The sequence below is a fragment of the Panthera onca genome, chromosome B2, assembly GCF_046562875.1.
Source record: "Panthera onca isolate mPanOnc1 chromosome B2, mPanOnc1 haplotype 2, whole genome shotgun sequence".
NCBI classification, from domain to species: domain Eukaryota; kingdom Metazoa; phylum Chordata; class Mammalia; order Carnivora; family Felidae; genus Panthera; species Panthera onca.
This window is the reverse complement of record NC_138343.1, coordinates 118,496,712-118,515,249: the sequence shown is the minus strand read 5'-3', so window position 1 is coordinate 118,515,249 and position 18,538 is coordinate 118,496,712. Positions and strand designations below refer to the sequence as shown.

Here is an 18,538-nt window from a genome sequence, read left to right as displayed (position 1 = left end):
GAAGAACCATAAAAAGAAGAAAAAATATAAACTCTGCCCTCAAGAAAAAGGCCTTAATCTGACAAATATCTATTGTGCTTTAAGTTTTGTCCATATGCCTGGAACTCTGCAGGTTGTGGAGAAAAAAAAAAAAAAAGTAATACATGCTATTTATTAAAGCAAGAGGAGAAGCAGAACATGACAACTCCAGCATTATTAATTTTTAGTTTTGACACTCTTAATTTTACCCTATAAATCTGCAAATGTCTTCTTAACACTCTCTAAGCTCTGATGAACTATTATAAAGCAAAGTACTATGTGTATGTTCCAAAAGATTAGAGGACTCAAAATAAAAGTGATGTACTCAACATTAGTGTAAAAGAAAGAAATTATGATTCTGCTTCTTACAGTGCACACCCCACCCCCACCCTTTAATCTTTCCAGTTCATGCCCATGTTGGCTCAGGTCAAAACAGCCCATTTATTCTCATCCATATATGCCACAGCATTTACAAAGTCAAGACTGTAACCATTCCCAAGGTTTGGAATGCCCTTATTGCTCCTCTTTTCCTTACCTTTTAACACAGTTTATGTCCATGAAAAAGTCATACCAGCTTTCTCCATATCGGTTACTTATGTCTCTTTACTCCCGGAACACTGACTGCTATATCTATCTTTCTATCTGTGACCACTGACTACCTTACCACTGACCCACAGACACCCAAGCAAGAGTTCCTGAGCCTCACAGCATGTGGCTGTATCATGATCTATGCTTCAAAGTTCCATAAAAGTTCTAATTTCAGGGTCATGAAATATTATATCACACCAATCCTCCAGAGTTCTCCATGTCCTATGGTTCCCATGTCACACAAATGTGAGATCCCTGGTTTAACTCTTAGTCCACATATGATCTGCTTCTGCAAATAGACTGTAACCTCACTGTAAGCAGGAACTTAGGATCTTTTAATATCCCACTGTGTTTAAAACAATGTTAGAAATATAGCAAATGCTCCAAAAATCAAGACATTTGTAAATTATTTATTTGGAAGGGAAACAACAACAAATGATTGATTTGCTTTAATCTGGGTTATCTGAATAGCTTTATTGCTCTGGAATAGTTTCCCACTAAGATCTTCTTATGCCTTAGGTTAGGCAACCTTAACAACTGTATAATTTTTTAAATGACATCAGCCAGCCAGTCAGTCAGCAACTTTTCCTAAATACCTAATAGTGTTACTACTCATTTTTCTAGAGAATTTTTTACCTTAATAAATTATGCCTTGAATAAAATAACCACTGTATTCCCTAGTATTCTAAAACACATAAACTTACCACGTATGAATACATGAGCTTCAGAAATTTCATTTATATAATCAATAAATACAAAATACCTATGAACTGATATAAATATGCTATAATATAAATCACCATAGTTCCTAAAACTTTAGTAATCATGCAATTTTAGCTAAATATAGAATATTTGTAGAATATTTTAAAGTTCAAGCTAGTTCCCAAACTTTACATAAGGAATTCATTCAGTGGTGGATTTGTTTGTAGTTGATACTATGTGAGAAGTTATTCACAAATACTCAGAAGTCAACTTCCAAGAAAAACCTTAAATTACCTAGAAACTCAAAAAAAAAAAAAAAAGATAGAAATTTGCCAGTAAGCTCTGCTATGATCTTTGATATCTTAAAAAAAAAAAAAAAAACAAAACAAAACAATTCCTATACTTTCATCATTCTAAAATGTTAGAAATTTTAGAAAGCCTTTGTTCTAAAATGTCATAAAAATATCATCTCTATTCATTCCACTATGCTAAAAAAAATACACTGAAAAGCACTGCTGTATCCCAATATTATGACATAATTAGAAAATGTTGTAAGTAATTGCATTAGAAAATACAAATGTAAAAGTAAAACTATATCTCTTTCACATTGATGAAGTCTGTATTCACCAGGACATTTCGTAAGTGCAATATCCAGAAACCATATGTATATATATATCTGTGTGTGTGTCTATATGTGTATCTAGATAGATAGATAAAGATATCAAATGTCCAATGAGTGGGTTCAATAAGACAGAAAAGTAAACTTAGAGATCAAGACCAGCATTTAAAAAAATGGAATGGAATCGACTGTAAAATATCAAAAGTATCACATATATTAACAATAACTATCGTCTGTGAAATTCTTGGTTCACTGTGTATGTATATGTGTGAGTGTATATGTCCTGGATCAAATATAAAATGAAATCCCACTGCAGTCAAAACTGTATTTGGTATAAACACACCTTACAACGCCCCTAAGTGCTGAATGAGCAAGATGACCAAAGTTATATAGGCATGAAATACATGATAAAATTGCAAGTTACTGAAACTAACTGGGGCAAAATAGGAAATGAAAACCAGAGAATACAGCAGGGTCGGTGGGCAGTGAGACATACAAATGGACAAGATAGGAGCCAGACACAGGGTCTTATCTTAGAGGCAATGGAAACTATGTGAAGATTCTAAGCAGGTTGAGCAAGCACGTTGCATTGATAGATTCTTCAGGGAGCAGTGGAGGGAATAAATTGAAGAGGGCAAATAATGTGGGTCAAAAGACCAGTTAACAGAAAGGCTAATGCAGTGATTCAGACAAAAGATGCTGATGGCATGATATGTTGGGAAGATATACTGAGAAAGTAGAGACCACAGAGCTTTGTGACTGATTAAATACAGGAGGTGAAAGAGAAAAAAAGAACATCCGACAATGCACAGGCTTTAATATAGAGTGGTATGGTGCTTCCAATCACTAAATCTGGGAACACATTAAAGGGAACAGATTTGGGGGTAGAGGGAATGAGTTTGGCTTTGAACATGCATACTTTGAGACCTGTGTAAGACAGTCAGGTGAATGTCCTGTACACAGCACAGATGGACCCAGAAACACGTTTTGGTTGAGAGCCAGAGAGCAGGAAACCATCATCAATGTGGTGGTTAAAGAATATGTAAGTAAGAAAAGGACGAGGGACAAAAGACTATGGGACATCCACACCAAAGGGGAAGGCGGAGGGAAATAAGACTCAAGGGAGGCCAAAGGAAATGGTCAAAGAGATGGAACGAGAAGGGACTCAACAGCAATACCCACAGAGACCTACCCAGTAAGGACTGAAAAGAATCCACTGGATTTAGCGATCAAGAGGTGCTTTGGTGCTAATGTGTAGTGCTACAGTCAGGAGCCTTATTGCAGTGGGTTGAATGGTAAGTCAAACGTTAAGTATGTGTCAATAGTAAATACAGAGGGGGGTGTGTGTGTGTGTGTGTGTGTGTGTGTGTGTGTGTGTGTATGAGTATACATGTTTTAGGAGCTTCAGAGTTAAAAAAAAGAAAAGAAGAGCAGCATATGGGAAGGTTGTTTTGTTTGTTTGGGGATTCTTTTTTTATGTGAAAGCAATGTGAACATCTTTATAGGTTGAGAAGAAACTACTAGAAAAAAAGATATTGAAAGACAAGAGAAAGTCAGAAGAGAGAACATGGTTGCATAGGAGACAAGCAAAGTTGTACCAACAGCATGAGCAGAGGTCTGTCTATACCATTGCTGCCCCACGGAACTTGCTGTAATGACATCAAGGTTCACCCCACCATCCAAGACAGTAGTCACTAGCCGTATGTGGCTACCGAACACTTGAAATGTGACTAGAACAACTGAGGAAGTCAATTTTAAACTTTGGCTAATTTAAACTGAAACAGCTGTATATGACTTCTGGCTACAGAATTGAACAGTGCAGCTCAACACTAATGGGAAGAATATGAGGCTGAGGACCCATCAGTCCTGGGAAGAGCATTTGAGCTGGTCATGCCTGATGGTTTCATGTAGGAAAGAGGGCTGCTCTGCTGAGATGGGGTAGGGGCAGGGTAGGACCCTTGAGGGAAGAATGAGGTTTGGAAGGGACATAAGGTAAAGGATAATAAAGAGCTGACCAGAACAACGAAAAGCACAACACAGCAGAACTGAGGGTCCAGCTGAGACTGGAGACCCCAAATGTATGCAGGCAGTGTAGGAACAACTAAAACAGGGGGGCTGGCTTGATAAAAGGTTGGGAGGCTGAATGCCGGAGGTCCTAACAAGAGACAGTTGACATAAAACATGACGCCATGGACAGGTAAGGAAGCAAAGCCACATGCTCAGAAGAAAAGAAGGGGGCACGAGATCAAGGTCTCAATCGGGTCAAATAATAGAAAGGGTAAGTGAGTGAGAGAGCAGGAGAGGATAGGTGGTTTAGGACCCCAGGGTATGGAGTGGTTCTAGGTAATGTCAGGGTTTGGGGCAAGTCCTAATCGGCTTAAAAGAAGCAGGCAACAAGGACTTAGAAGTTTGGATGGTTGTTCTGGTGAGTACTGACATAACCCATGATGGTGGCATATTCAGTGAAAGAACATGAGTCAAGTACAAAGCCCCAACATGTCCACAAATCAGTAAGCATACTATAAGGACACACAGGAAGAAATCCCATAAGAATAAGAATTTTTAGGACAGTGTTTCCTCAGAACACTGCACCAAACTCAAGAGGGAAAGGAAGGATAAGTGTGAGAAATATGCTCTCAACTGTGGCATGTCAGGAAGTCCTAAAGAGGGACTTTCCTGGAGAAGCAGAGAGATAGGAGGGCTGACCAACCATCTACAAAGACGATTATCTCCCAATAGGGAGGGGTCATGTTGGTCCCATAAACAACCTGCCCAACCTGTAAGTTTCTCTATTCAGCTTCTCTAGGACTTCTGTTGCACTTTTCTCCAAAGTAACCATGGAGGTAGAGGAAGTAACCATGTTTTGGGCTATTAGTATTATAAAATCAGGTCACAATTTTTGCAGCTCTTAAATGCAATTGTATTATTGAAAGAGACATTTTATTTTCCACTCCCACAGTTCTAGCTAGAACTAGAATTATCTAGCTATTGAATTTCATCAGGTTAAATCTCCCCATATGTACCCAGTGGGTTCAGTATCATCCATATTATAAAGCCGTGTCACATTATTGTATCCAAGTCATTCTCAACCTCATTTTATATATATTAACACTTAGTCTCTTTCTTTCTCTCCCTGTTCCTCTTTCATTTTATGACTTTAATGGCAAAAACTAGAAACTTAAAATGCCTCCTTCTCCTATAGTGCCAATAATGCCCATACACACACACACACACACACACACACACACACGCATTCACCTCTCCATGTTACAGAGAGACATTTTCCAGGCACTGTTGTTACAACTATTACAAAATTATTAAATCTAAGATTGAACGGTGGCCTTCCATATTATTTTATCATAAATACTTCTATTTCCTCAAGGGTATTAATATAATGTTTAGATGTTTTAGATATGGGCATTCTTAAAAATAATTGGTATCAAATCTTTTAAACTGTATTATTTGCTTCTTTCAAGAACCTATACTCCCCCCTGTGGCAATTTGATGGAAAAAAAAAAAAAACAGAAAACGGGATCCTAAGGACAGAATCACAATTCATAAATCATTCAGAAGTGACATAACAATGGTATGCGGCTTGCTTGAAAAAGGCTGTCAACAGACAGTCACGACATTCTTTTCATCCTGTGTAATCTGCATAATTCATGACCCCAAAACCTACTGGGCTAAGGGCTCATTTTTGGCAAATGTTAAGGCAGAAATTTAGTATCTGAAAATATTTAGATAGGAGCTAAAAGGAAAGTTTTATTTTACTTTAACAAACATTTTTTTGAGTGCTTATACTCTGACCAGCATTGTGCTTGATGCTTTACAAGTTTTTGGTATTTAATCCTTACAAATTATCACACCAATCTTGTGGATAGTACTGGTATCTCCAACTTAAAAGGAGCCAAGTGAGGCTTAGATTGAGTAGTTTGACTGATGTCACACATTTAACAGACACAGCTAAATAATGGAACAAGGAAGAAGAAAGAAAAAAGCGCTCTCCTGAAATAGTCAAAAAGAGAAACAGAAAGCCCAACAAATTCTATATTCAAGTCAATTCTATGTTGCCTCTATTAATAGAACATTTGAACTCAAAATAACAAAAAGTTGGTCTAGCTAATCCAAAATAATGGCTAATTTTATGAAATGCTTTAAACTACAGAATTAGCTTACTTTAATGAGCTTTTAAGAAAGTTTCATACTAGAATATTAAACTAGAACTGCTGAAAAAAATCTCGTTTAATTAAATATGAACCAAGCTTATTTTGTCAGGCTTTATTCTTGAGATCTTTAAAATCGGATGAAAACGTCTCAGTTTATTGGTTTTTGTTGTTGTTGTTGTTTTTCTTTTTAAGTGATCTATTGGGGTCTTTTCACCTTTGCTCTCCCAGGCCTAGCCTGATTGAATACTGGACTGCTTCAATGGGAAAACAGTATTTCCCTCCCACCAGCACTGCCAGGAAAAGTAAGAAAGCCCAAGCAAAGTGACCCTCAGCAGTGCATCTCTAAAGGATGCCAGGTGATGCACCTGTCAATGCATTTGGTGCCTTGTGCTGCCTCAGGTCACCTGCCTTCATGTCAGTCTTAAAAGTCTACTTCCTGTAGACAAAGTAGGTTCCAGATTGCCCTTTGTACTCAACATAAAGTCATTTTCCCTTCTTCAAAATCTGGATGTGATGCATGAGAAATCCAGGAGTTTGGAGTTCCTGAGCCCTTAGATTTAGGTCAGGCTTCAGCTTAGTGAGATGAGAACCCCAGAGAGACAGAAGTGGTATCAGCATGCTATGGGGCCCCTCTTCTGGCAGCTCCCCCAGAAGCTAGCTGGGAAAAATCCGCTTGACTGGTGAGGGAGAGGCCTGCCTAGAAAGCAGTGAAAGCCAACAGGGGATACTTGGGCTGTAGCAGTGCCCGGCCCTACTGCAAAATAAAACTGGTTCAAAGTCTCTCTGAAGCTGGACCGGAAGTTTGCTTGCTCACCTACAGAGCTGAAAACAAGCAGAGTCCAGAGAATCAACCATACATGGAAATGGCAGGGCAACACACATGAGCAAGAAGAATAAACAGAGAGCAGCTAGCAATGATGAAAATCACCACAGAAGATTCATGTGGACAAAATCAGCTTTCATCATTTGTATGTGAGAAATAGCTTAATGGTGAAATGTGTCCAGACATTAGCAAGTCTATAGTCATATGCAACTTTTTCCTACAGTTGTTCATTTTCACGTACGTGCATGGGTCCCTAAGAAAAGTCCCTCGTTATAAACCTGCCATTCCTAGACAACACTCTTTAGCCACAAGTCTGTGCAGTTATGACATGGCTCTCATTCCATTAACATGAAAGTAGTCAGGATTCAAATCCCATTATTTCACTGTGAAGGGAGACAAGGGGAAAGCTGTAAGCCTGAAATACAAACTGTATTCAGTTTGAGGAAAGTGCATTTTTTACCAAAGATGAAATTCATAAAATAAGCATTATGCCAATAGCATGCCGGAATGTGTCTATTAAGAGATACTTGTGACGAATCTACTTATGGTGGATATTGCTTCAATGCTGATGGCCTGAGGCTCTGTCGCGATATTTATTCATCAGGGTAGCTAATCGGTGAATGATGCAATTATTCAAGAAGACTTTGGTGATGTCTGTGGTTGGTCTGAGACTCAGTCTAAACAAGATTGAACTGAGTTAGAGACTGAACATTTTCAGTGTGGGCTGAAGCTGATGTCACAGTGGTACACACCCTGATATTAAGCCTTCCAAAGCATACCCATCGTCTTGATTCATTTTTCCTTTCTCAGCTACCTCAGTTCATCAGCAGATAACAAGCAACACATCTGTCTATACAGCAAAATCGCAAAAATCTTAACTGTCAAAAAAAAAAAAAAAACAACAACAACTTTGTCTAAGCCCAAGGTTCTCTCCTAATGCAGATCAGTAATCATTATCTTTATATTTCATGCTTATCTCAGACCATAGCATTATACTGACTCTGCCAATTAACCCACAGTACTTTATTTCATATGCTTTCTAGGGTGTGTGCTTTAAGAGTTTAAGAAAATTGGAGATAACTATCTTAAGAACATACAGTGTTCAGAGATCCCTGTATATAGAATGTGAAGAAAAGATGCAGTGGAGTTTGGAGGCAGAGTCAAGCGTGTTCCCTTTAGAAGGACTGAATTCAAATTTGCAGGTCCCTGCCTCTGACCAAGCTTGGTTGGACCTCAATTCTCCTACCTGAAAAATGGGAGGATAAGACCTCACACAGTTGTTATGAAGCTGAAGAGACACAGCGTTTGTGAGAGGGCTTTGTAAATTTAAAATTTCCACCTCAATGAAAGGTGACACAGCCACACAGGGCATCCATTCCAGGCACTCAGGCAAAGCTCTAAGTAGCATTCTTGTTAAATTGACCAGACAAAAACGGCATTGTACGTTCCACTGTCAAATTAAACAATGCATTAGTTCACTTTTACTTCAAATCTGATGTCGAGAGTTTAAATTGAGTGTTCTTTTCTTCTTCGGATATGGTGTAAACTCTGACTTAGAAGGTAAGACACCTTCTGAGAAAGCCTTATCCATGTATTAAGACTTTAACATAAGATTCCCATAGGTATAGTCACTTGAAAATCCACACAGAGGAAAACATCTTGGAAACTCTTTGGATAGCTTGAACAACTTAGTTTTCAGCATTCTAGAATGTACTGGCTACCAGTTACCGTTTAATTTGAAAACTTGCTTGTCAATGTGGACGGTTGCACAGTCCACATTGCAAAATGAAACGAAAGAAAAATGTTAATTCAAATGTATGTAGAATGTAAAATGTCTGTTGCATTATGTAAAGAAAAATGTTAATTCAAATGTATGTAGAATGTAAAATGTCTGTTGCATTATGTGAAGCCAAAGAATACCATCTTGGTTTCTGAGAAATAAAAAGTCTAAAGAAAACATCATAGACACAGGCAATAATAAATTTTTAGTTCTTTCTTTAATATTTACACACCGTATTCTTACTTGAGGATTAGTGGTAGCTTACGTGCTTTTCACCGAAGAAAGGAGGACTATTTGGACCTCCCTTCCACATGAAAAAACTGGAACAAAAATTATAAAATGGAAATGAAGGAAGCAGATGTCATCATGTGACTAAAACAAGCTAAGTACAGAATTCTTTTTTATGCATCCCGAAAACTATGATTAAAAGAGAAACAGATTGTGATAATTCTTCCATACAGGAGATATGTAAGGGCATAAGACAGAAAAGTTTCCTTTGTGAAGTGTCTCTGTCAATTCTGAGCATCTAATCTAAAAAATGAAGAAGTAGGATTTGATTCTGTCTGAGCTCTCACAGAGTTGTAACGCTCTAAAATCCTTGCAAAATTGAATGGTGTTATAAACTCAGACTGTGATGGGTTTTGAAAATTAAAGCTGAGTTGGGCTTAGTCTTAAGGGCAAGGAAGAACCATTGAAGAACTAACAGAAATTGGTAAATTTAAAATCTTAATATGTCATGTAAAAGTACTTGCATAAACATGGTGTCCTTGGGCTGAAAAATAACCTTGAACAGGTGGGAAATTTGGGCTCAGAGAGGACTAGTACCTTCCCTCAGCTCACATGGCAGGCAAAAGGCAGGTATGGAGCTCATACCTCCAGCCTTCTGGCCAGCCCTCTGAGCCCTATCTAATGTTTTTATTTTTTTAAGTTTATTTATTTATTTTGAGAGAGAGAGAGAGCACAAGCAGGGGAAGGGCAGAGAGACAGAGGGAGGGAGGGAGGGAGGGAGGGAGGGAGGGAGAGAGAGAGAGAAAGAGAGAATCCCAAGCAGGCTCCACACTGTCAACATGGAGCATGATGCGGGGCTTGAACTCACGAACTGTGAGACCATGACCTGCGCCCAAACCAAGAGTTGGTGACTTAACCAACTGAGCACCCCAGGAGTCCCTACCTAATGGTTTTTGAAATGTACTCCAGACAGCGGTGCCTGGCTGGCTCAGTCCGAAGAGCATTTGACTCGTGGTCTCAAGTTCTTGAGTTTGAGCCCCATGTTGGGTATAGAGATTACTCAAATAAATAAATAATTAAAAACAAACACTGTATTCCAGGGAGCTCTGAAGTTGTGAGAAGGAGCTCAGGCTTGTTGGTAGGAGGTGGAACACATTTCAAAGGCTGAAATGATGGGGCCTTAGTTTGCCCCACTTCCCCAAACCTTGGCAGAATCTCTTGGGACACATTCACTTATCTATTTTATACTTGTCCTTTCAAAATATGTATCCTTCCCCTTACTCCCATTCTTTGAAACAAGTTATCTAGTCTCAATGCTCTGTTCCTCCTAAACCTATTGATTTGGTTTCCCCAAATGGCACATTTGAAAGAACGGTTACCTCCCTTCTTTTACATTGCCTCTCATCACCTAAAGTATCACCAAGGAGACCCTTCCCATTTAAGCTGATAAAACAAGGGCTGTAAAGACTCAGGGTTGCTAAACTGTAATAAATTGGAGTTGCTAATATGTCAGGAAAAGTGTCGGAGACCCATCTCCATCCATAGTAGCATCCATATTCTCCAGCACCATCTCAGATTAATGCAAGCAGAGTAGAGGCAGCACAGGATTTTCATTAAACTAATAAAACAAGTGAGACAAGTAGTAAACTGAAGAAAATGTCATTTTGTTAAAAATTCCTTTCCTTTCTCACCCTAACCCTCAACTCCATCTACAAGCAAGTAAATGGACAGGGAAACATCAACACAGACCGCACGGAACAGTCTTGACTACATTCTTGACAAACACCTTTGCATTAGAAAATATCCCAAGAAAGTCAGAACTAATTATCAGGAGGAAAGAGCAGGGAGGAAATGAATGCAATTTAGATAGTAAACATTCGCACTTCTTTCCCACCTCTGAACTCCCAGTGAGTACACCCTCTCTTTGACCTTCATCTTTAAGCAAATATAAGGCAATGTAAACCAAGCCAGAGTCCCTGAAGTTTTGGGGATGATATTTATGACTATTTCTCAAAAAGCCATCCGGCACATCGTCCTTCTGGTGGAATTCATTTACCTGACTGAATTTGAGGCATGCTAGAAACGCCCGAAGCCCACTCCCCACCCACCATGGTAAAAAACTGGTTCACTGTCCAGATGCCCTTATACGGCCAGACTTCCCATTAATCTGACAGCTCAGTGTATGCATTGCGTATGGGTCTTGGCATTGAGCCACATTCCTCCAGTATGTTTCCCTGGGAGCTCTGATTTCCGCTTTGAGGGCTGGCACAGACTCCCACTTGCTCTTATAAGAAAATGTCTATGGCTGAAAGTTGAAAATGTGCAAGATTCCTTCTTTAAGTACACAAACACTCCAAAGTCTGGCCACTTTCCTGTAGTCCTGCCAGCTTTTCTCTATGTCTGATACCTGATCAAGTAACCTTTTTTTAGGGGGGGAAAAAAACAACAAAAAACATAAGAGAAGGAATGTAATACATCCACAGCTGAACATCTTACAAGACTTAACCAAACGACCTGTACAAATGATGCCTGAGTAGACACACACGTACCTTATATAGCTCTGTAAACAGGACTCAGTGGCCAGCTTAGTGAATGCCTCATTTTACCAAAAAAAAAAAAAGAAAAAAAAAAAAAAAAAACAAAAAAACACCTCTCTGAAAAACATTGCTAGATAAACACTTGCTTACAAGGCAAAATTAGTGCATTTTAACCATTTTGCATATAAATTCAAAGACCTTTTTCTCCCAGTTCTAACCTGCTGTCAATCAAAAGGGTTGGGGATAAGGGGATAAGTCAGAGTTGGACAAAGTTATAAGAAGCCACTATTTCCATTTTACCGCCCAGGTGCACACAAACATTTGCTGAGTCATTTATAATAGTGTAAGAATTCAGATCCCATGGCATAAGTTAAGGACAGTGTCAGCCTTTCCCTTTGAATTTCCTGGCACTTGATGGCCCCTATAACACAATGTAAACATACTTTTGAGTCTGTGAATGTCTTGGGTGTCTTCTCTTTCTGTGTGTGTGTGTGTGTGTGTGTGTGTGTGTGTGTGTCTGTTACTTTCTTAATAATCTTTTATGTTCAGCTCTTCAGAGGAATTGTGATCATAAAGCCTCAACCTAACCTTATAGTGCACAGCATTATTCTTCTATTCTGAGACTCCATGTTCTATATACTTCAGTATACTTCTTTTCTCCTAGCCAATATTAAAACCATCCATTTGGAGCTAACTATGGACTTCTTGAGACTTTGAGGGACCATGTGAATTTTATAGTAAAACCAAATTCTTTTTATAATACATCTTGGTATTTTTAACAACCCAGCAGAATAGTAAGTACGTTTGTGGAAAAAAAAGAAAATCAAGAAAGAGGGGGGTGGGCGGGAGCACCAATTCCCTAAGAACTTTGATGCAATTAATCATTGAATCCTGTGACATAAAACATTCTCATTATCATCATTTTAATAAGGTCAACTTGGAAATACAGCTCTTACTTGTGACTTCCCTCAGATTTGTGAATGGCAGTTCCAAGAATATAAACCAGGTCACCCAACTATAACCCAGCCCAGCAATTTATCCCTTTCATGAATGAGAGTCTCCACTCTGCTGTACGTGAAGCTATTGGTGGTGGCTCTCAGACTCTCCAGAGCATTCAAAAATTCCCAACCATTCTCCCATCTACCTCACCCTGCAAGCCACAAGACGGAGCCCACATCCCACCTCAGGTGAGGCTCCAACTTCACATCCCTACCCTTCCCCATCTACCACACCTTTCCAACCATTAGTGGTAGCCATAATTCGAGGTTTAGCTCTTGAAAGATTTCACTGTGGCTTCCCACATATTTTGGACTTTTAAAACCATCCACGAGGGAAGAGAAAGTTGGGGGCTAAGTTGCCTTTAATACACATGTGGCTATTAACATAACTTGGAATGTTCTGTCTTTAAATAGGAACTTTTAGGCCTCTTCTCCTCTCTTTGAGGAATGCTTGGAAAGAACATTAAATAACAATGTTGAAAATTCTTCCTGAGCTTCAGAGGCACCCCCCCCCCCCCCTTGCTGGCCACTCACACTGTTGACATGCAACTACGCTGCACAACATGTGGATTGCTTAGGGAGGTAATTGTGCACAGATGATGTGGTCTATGCTGAAGATGGAGTGATTATTTTCTTCTTGGCTCTTTTTCAATAGAAAGAATCGAAACATAAAAAAAAAAATGCAGCCAGTTTAAACAGGCTGTTTTCAAATTATAAATCTATAGGGTTGTTTCCGAACACTCTCTGCATCAAAACCAGGTATGTCGATCTTAAACCTATACAGTGAAACATCCGCAAATGAAATGAATTTACTCATTGGTAACACTAGGGTCAAATGAGGTGGCATCACAATAGAAAAAAATGGCCCGATCTGGAATCTGTCTCTTTACAGACAATGGTAACTGGAGTTATTAAAACAAAAAAAAAAGGGTGGGGAGAAGTTAATCAATAGATTCTAAATGAAAGTATGGTTAATTAAGTCCTTAGTGAAACTAACTAGCGATATTAAGAAACAGAAATGTGCTTAGACTTTATTGGCTGTTTTTGGCATCTGCACACAAGCAAAGAGGACAAAACCTGTTGTTTCCTTCACCTGATCTCACTCCACTAGGCTGCAGGCTCCTTGGGCAGTAAGAAGTCACAATCACTATTCACAGATGTATGGAGAGTCACTAAAATATATTATACATAGACACTCTAAGTTTATAACCAGATATTAATGGGGTACACTGTTCTTGTTATATTATCAGATTTTTTTACTGCAACAAACCAAGTCCGATCCACATTCGAAGATTATAGATTTTAGTATTAAAAAAAAAAGCACTCATTTCTCAAAGACCCAAACTGTGTTTAAAACACCCCAACTAAACCCCAAGCTTCTTGCTGTCTCTCCTGGATGGTTCCCCTCTCTTCCCAATACCCAGAGCCTCTACCTCCTCAACACATAATCATTTGCTCTGACATGACAACAGACCCACTTTTCTGGAAAAACTGACGCCCATTCATCTCTTTCCCTCCCTATACCCACAACAATAAAACTGTTACATATATTAAGAGAAAACAAAGCAAGAGTGCTGGAAATCTCCCCCAGAAAACTGCATCCATACCCTGACCCCTGGCTTTGTTCTCTTTCTCGTCGGGCAATAGGCATCCAAACCATTATCTCAAGTGACAAATGATCAAATTCCTACATCTCCAATATGGAACTTGGAGTTTACAGGTAAGCTTCTTGGGGATTCCAGCTGGTTAAAAGCAATCAACTCCTCCTCTGCTCTCTGAAGAGTTTTCAAAGACAGACAGCCTCTAAAATTAAAATCATTACAAAAATAATCAGGAAAGAAACCCTTTCGAATTTTTTAGGAATCCCTGCTGTTAGCCTCTTGGGCTACCTACCTCCTAAAAAGCATGTATGTCAGTGGATAGAGCGGGCACAGTTGTTAGGAACAGAAGAGAGTGGTATAAAAAATAATAGTAATTGCTGATGTGTTTTTCAATGCTATAAATCAGGAGTGGTGCGAAGAAGCAAGGGAGAAAAAAATCCTATTTGGTACTGGAAATACTGAGGCTTTTTTTTTTTTTTTTTTCTTTCTGGTGAGCTAGAGTGTGCCAGCTTTTTCAGACGGGAGGAATGCTGAGTGTCAAGGGGTCAGGATCAATCCGGTGTGAGTTGATGAGGCAGGAAGGTGGGGAGGAATGCGAGGAATGTCCCTGTTTGTGTAGGACTCCATTCAGCTCATTGGCGAGCCGGGGCCGCCCGGAGCGTATAAAAGCCGCGGGCCGCCCGCCTCAGCCTCACACAACAACTCTTCCCACTGAGAGGAGGCAGCCAGTGCAACTCCAACCCCGGCGACCGACCGCCTCCCTCCGACGGCAGCCGCCCCGGCCGACAGCTCCCAGACCTCAGCCCGGTGCGCCCAGGCACCCACCTCCAGCCCGAGCCCGCGATCCAGCGCCGGGACCGCCGCGCCCACCCCGCCGCCGCCGCCGCCGCACTCCGCCCGCCGTCCGCCCCGCCCGCAGCGCCAGACCATGTCCGCCGCCGGCCTGGGCCCGGTCCGCTGCGCCTTCGTGCTCCTGTTCGCCCTCTGCGGCCGGGTAAGCCGAGAGCCCCGCGGCGGCCGCCGCCTGGGGGGGGGGGGGGGGCCGTGCGGGGCAGGGCGGGGCAGGGCCCGGGGCGCCGAGCGGCGTGCGCCCGCTGACCGCCCCCTCCTCCCCGCAGCCCGCCGCCGGCCAGGACTGCGGCGGCCAGTGCCAGTGTGCGGCCGCGCCGGCGCCGCGCTGCCCCGCCGGCGTCAGCCTCGTGCTGGACGGCTGCGGCTGCTGCCGCGTGTGCGCCAAGCAGCTGGGCGAGCTGTGCACGGAGCGCGACCCCTGCGACCCACACAAGGGCCTCTTCTGCGACTTCGGCTCCCCGGCCAACCGCAAGATCGGCGTGTGCACCGGTAAGCGCCGCGGCCCGGGCCCCTCGCCCCGCGCCGCCTCCGGCGGTGTCCCGGCCGCCCCTCCCCACCCCGGAGCCCTGCTCCCCGCGCACCCCCGACTCGCCTCCCGCCACCGATGCCTGACCCTTGTTCCCTTCCTCTCCCTCAGCCAAAGATGGTGCCCCCTGCGTCTTCGGAGGGACCGTGTACCGGAGCGGCGAGTCCTTCCAGAGCAGCTGCAAATACCAGTGCACTTGCCTGGACGGGGCGGTGGGCTGCGTGCCCCTGTGCAGCATGGACGTCCGCCTGCCCAGCCCTGACTGCCCCTTCCCGCGGAGGGTCAAGCTGCCGGGGAAATGCTGCGAGGAGTGGGTGTGCGACGAGCCCAAGGACCACACCGTGGTTGGCCCTGCCCTAGCCGGTGAGTTGGATCTTCCTCTAAGTCAGTGTTGTGATCCTCCCCCCAGGGGCTGACTCCTAACTCTGCCAGGGGCAGGGGGAAATGTCTTATCCTGGCGTCTTACCTTGTGTTTGTGTGCTCTGCTCTCACAGCTTACCGACTGGAAGACACATTTGGCCCAGACCCAACTATGATCCGGGCCAACTGCCTGGTCCAGACCACAGAGTGGAGCGCCTGTTCCAAGACCTGTGGGATGGGCATCTCCACCCGGGTTACCAATGACAACGCCTTCTGCAGGCTGGAGAAGCAGAGCCGCCTGTGCATGGTCAGGCCTTGCGAAGCCGACCTGGAAGAGAACATTAAGGTACATTTTCTGCTCCTATTAACGAACTTGCATGGAATGATAATCGTTAGGACTAAAGTTGGGTCTCCTCATCCTTGTTATTATAGACCTTTTATCTCCAAAAATATCTAACCGTTGAGCTGTTTTGCTGGAATGGGCTGTTGTGTAATAGAAACCACCAGCTTTCCACTATGAAATTCTCCACACGGTTAGTTAATTCAAGACATCCCGAGAGAGGCCATGTCTATTTTTGGAAACCTGGCAAGTGAGAGTCCAACTTCCTCTCCTCAAAATATAAACAAAAGTCAGACAACATAAGGCTAAAACACACAGAGCTTGAAGAAAGCCACTCCCCTTAGAGAATCATTGATTTTTTTTTTCTTCTGCTTTGTCTTCCTTAGAAGGGCAAAAAGTGCATCCGTACCCCGAAAATCTCCAAGCCTGTCAAGTTTGAGCTTTCTGGCTGTACCAGCGTGAAGACTTACCGGGCTAAGTTCTGTGGAGTGTGCACAGATGGCCGGTGCTGCACCCCACACAGAACCACGACTCTGCCTGTGGAGTTCAAGTGCCCCGACGGGGAGCTCATGAAGAAGAGTATGATGTTCATCAAGACCTGTGCCTGCCATTACAACTGTCCTGGAGACAACGACATCTTTGAGTCCCTGTACTACAGGAAGATGTATGGAGACATGGCCTAAAGCCAGAGAGTGTGAGAGACATTAACTCATTAGGCTATAACTTGAACTGATTCACATCTCATTTTTGTGTAAACATGATTTCAGTAGTACAAGTTATTTAAATCTGTTTTTCTAACTGGGGGAGAGAAACAGTCCCACCGAATTCAAAATATTGTGCCATGTGACATTCAAACAAGAGTCTTATCAACCCAGACACTGGTTTGAAGAAAGTTAAGACTTGACCGGGGTGGGGGGACTACATTAGCACAGAGCACCAGAATGTAGACTAAGGTGTGGCTTGAGGAGCAGTGGGGGGTGGGGGGGGCACCTGTAGAAACGATTTGTCACCTTAAAGTGGTAGGGGCCTGCTCTTTGGAGTGTGATTGAGAAGGAAAATTTTAGCATGCTCACATGACCTGCCTACTGTAGCTCCAGCAACGGCTAGGATGTGTGTCCTCCAGCCTTCATGAGGCTGGGTCAAGTTCTTCTTTAAGTCAGAACAGCAGATTCAGCTCTGACATTCTGATTTGAATGACACTGTTCAGGAATCAGAATCCTGTCTATTAGACTGGACAGCTTGTGGCAAGCTAATTTGCCTGTAACAAGCCAGATTTTTTTTTTTATTGACACTGTAAATATTGTGTGTGTGTGTGTGTATATATATATATATATAAATATATATATATATTTGTACAGTTATCTAAGTTAATTTAAAGTTGTTTGTGCCTTTTTGTTTATGTTTTTATGCTTTGATATTTCAAATGTTAGCCTCAATTCTGAACACCATAGGTAGGATGGAAAGCTTATCTGATAATTCAAAGCATGAAATGGATATTCAAATGGAAATTCTGGTCAGAGTGATACTCCATCAAAACAGATTGTTTACTGAATATGAGGCAGTGATGTCCTTAGAAGTCTAATTTGTCAGTTGAAAATGTGGTAGCCTTGTTTTAATGAACAAGTGGCCTTTATTAAAAAAAAATGAGTGGCTCTGTATAGATGATCAGTTTTTCCACCTGGAAGCATTTGTTTCTACCTTGACTATGACTGTTTTTTGGACAGTTTATTTGTTGAGAATGTGACCAAAAGTTACATGTTTGCACCTTTCTAGTTGAAAATAAAGTATATATTTTTTCTATAAAAAGTGTGTCCATTCACTTACTCTTCTAAACGTTTCTGAGTTTTCTTGAGTTTCTATGGGAAGCTTTTGTTTTAAAATAATTCATCTATAATTTTCTAAGGCTCTTTTATTATACTGATAAATTGGTTAATCAATTCAATAGAATTTTACATAAACCTATTTCACACTGAATCAAGTGTCACAAACTTACAGTCATACACGGTATATATTTACACACACACACACACACACACACACGCATAGGCATTTTTTTTTGTTATATTCACAGTACCTTATAAACATTTAAATTCAATTCTCTCTAGGGGCACCTGGGTGGCTCAGTTTGTTGAGCATCCAACTTTGACTCAGGTCATGATCTCACAGTTCATGAGTTTGAGACCTGCATGCAGCATCGGGCTGGGCTCGGCTCCCTGCTGTCAGAGCAAGCCTGCTTTGGATCATCTGCCCCCTCCCCAGCTTGCGCGTGTGCGCTCTCTTGCTCTCTCTCAAAAATAAAGAATAACACTGAAAAATTAAATTCTCTCTAGGTAACTTTAGTCTCCAACAACCCCTGTTGATTACACTTGGTCTTGTCTACATTTAATACCTCTCTGACCA

At 41.7% G+C, this 18,538-nt stretch overlaps 1 protein-coding gene and 1 long non-coding RNA gene across 3 annotated transcripts in view; one reads left to right on the top strand and one right to left on the bottom strand.

Moving 5' to 3' along the window:
• LOC132667639 (uncharacterized) overlaps window positions 1-15,990 on the bottom strand; it is a 303,047-nt gene extending 287,057 nt beyond the window's left edge. For both annotated transcript variants that reach the window (XR_013555767.1, XR_013555768.1), the window contains exon 1: window positions 15,905-15,990. This is a non-coding gene — a long non-coding RNA (uncharacterized LOC132667639). The remainder of the gene's footprint in view (window positions 1-15,904) is intronic.
• Window positions 14,873-17,911, top strand: CCN2 (cellular communication network factor 2). Its single transcript, XM_078447322.2, has 5 exons — window positions 14,873-15,054; window positions 15,179-15,401; window positions 15,550-15,801; window positions 15,933-16,144; window positions 16,525-17,911. Exons 1-5 carry the CDS (start codon window positions 14,989-14,991, stop codon window positions 16,819-16,821), a joined length of 1,050 nt encoding a protein of 349 aa, XP_078303448.2. The 5' UTR covers window positions 14,873-14,988; the 3' UTR covers window positions 16,822-17,911.
• The last annotated feature ends 627 nt before the right edge of the window (window positions 17,912-18,538 follow it).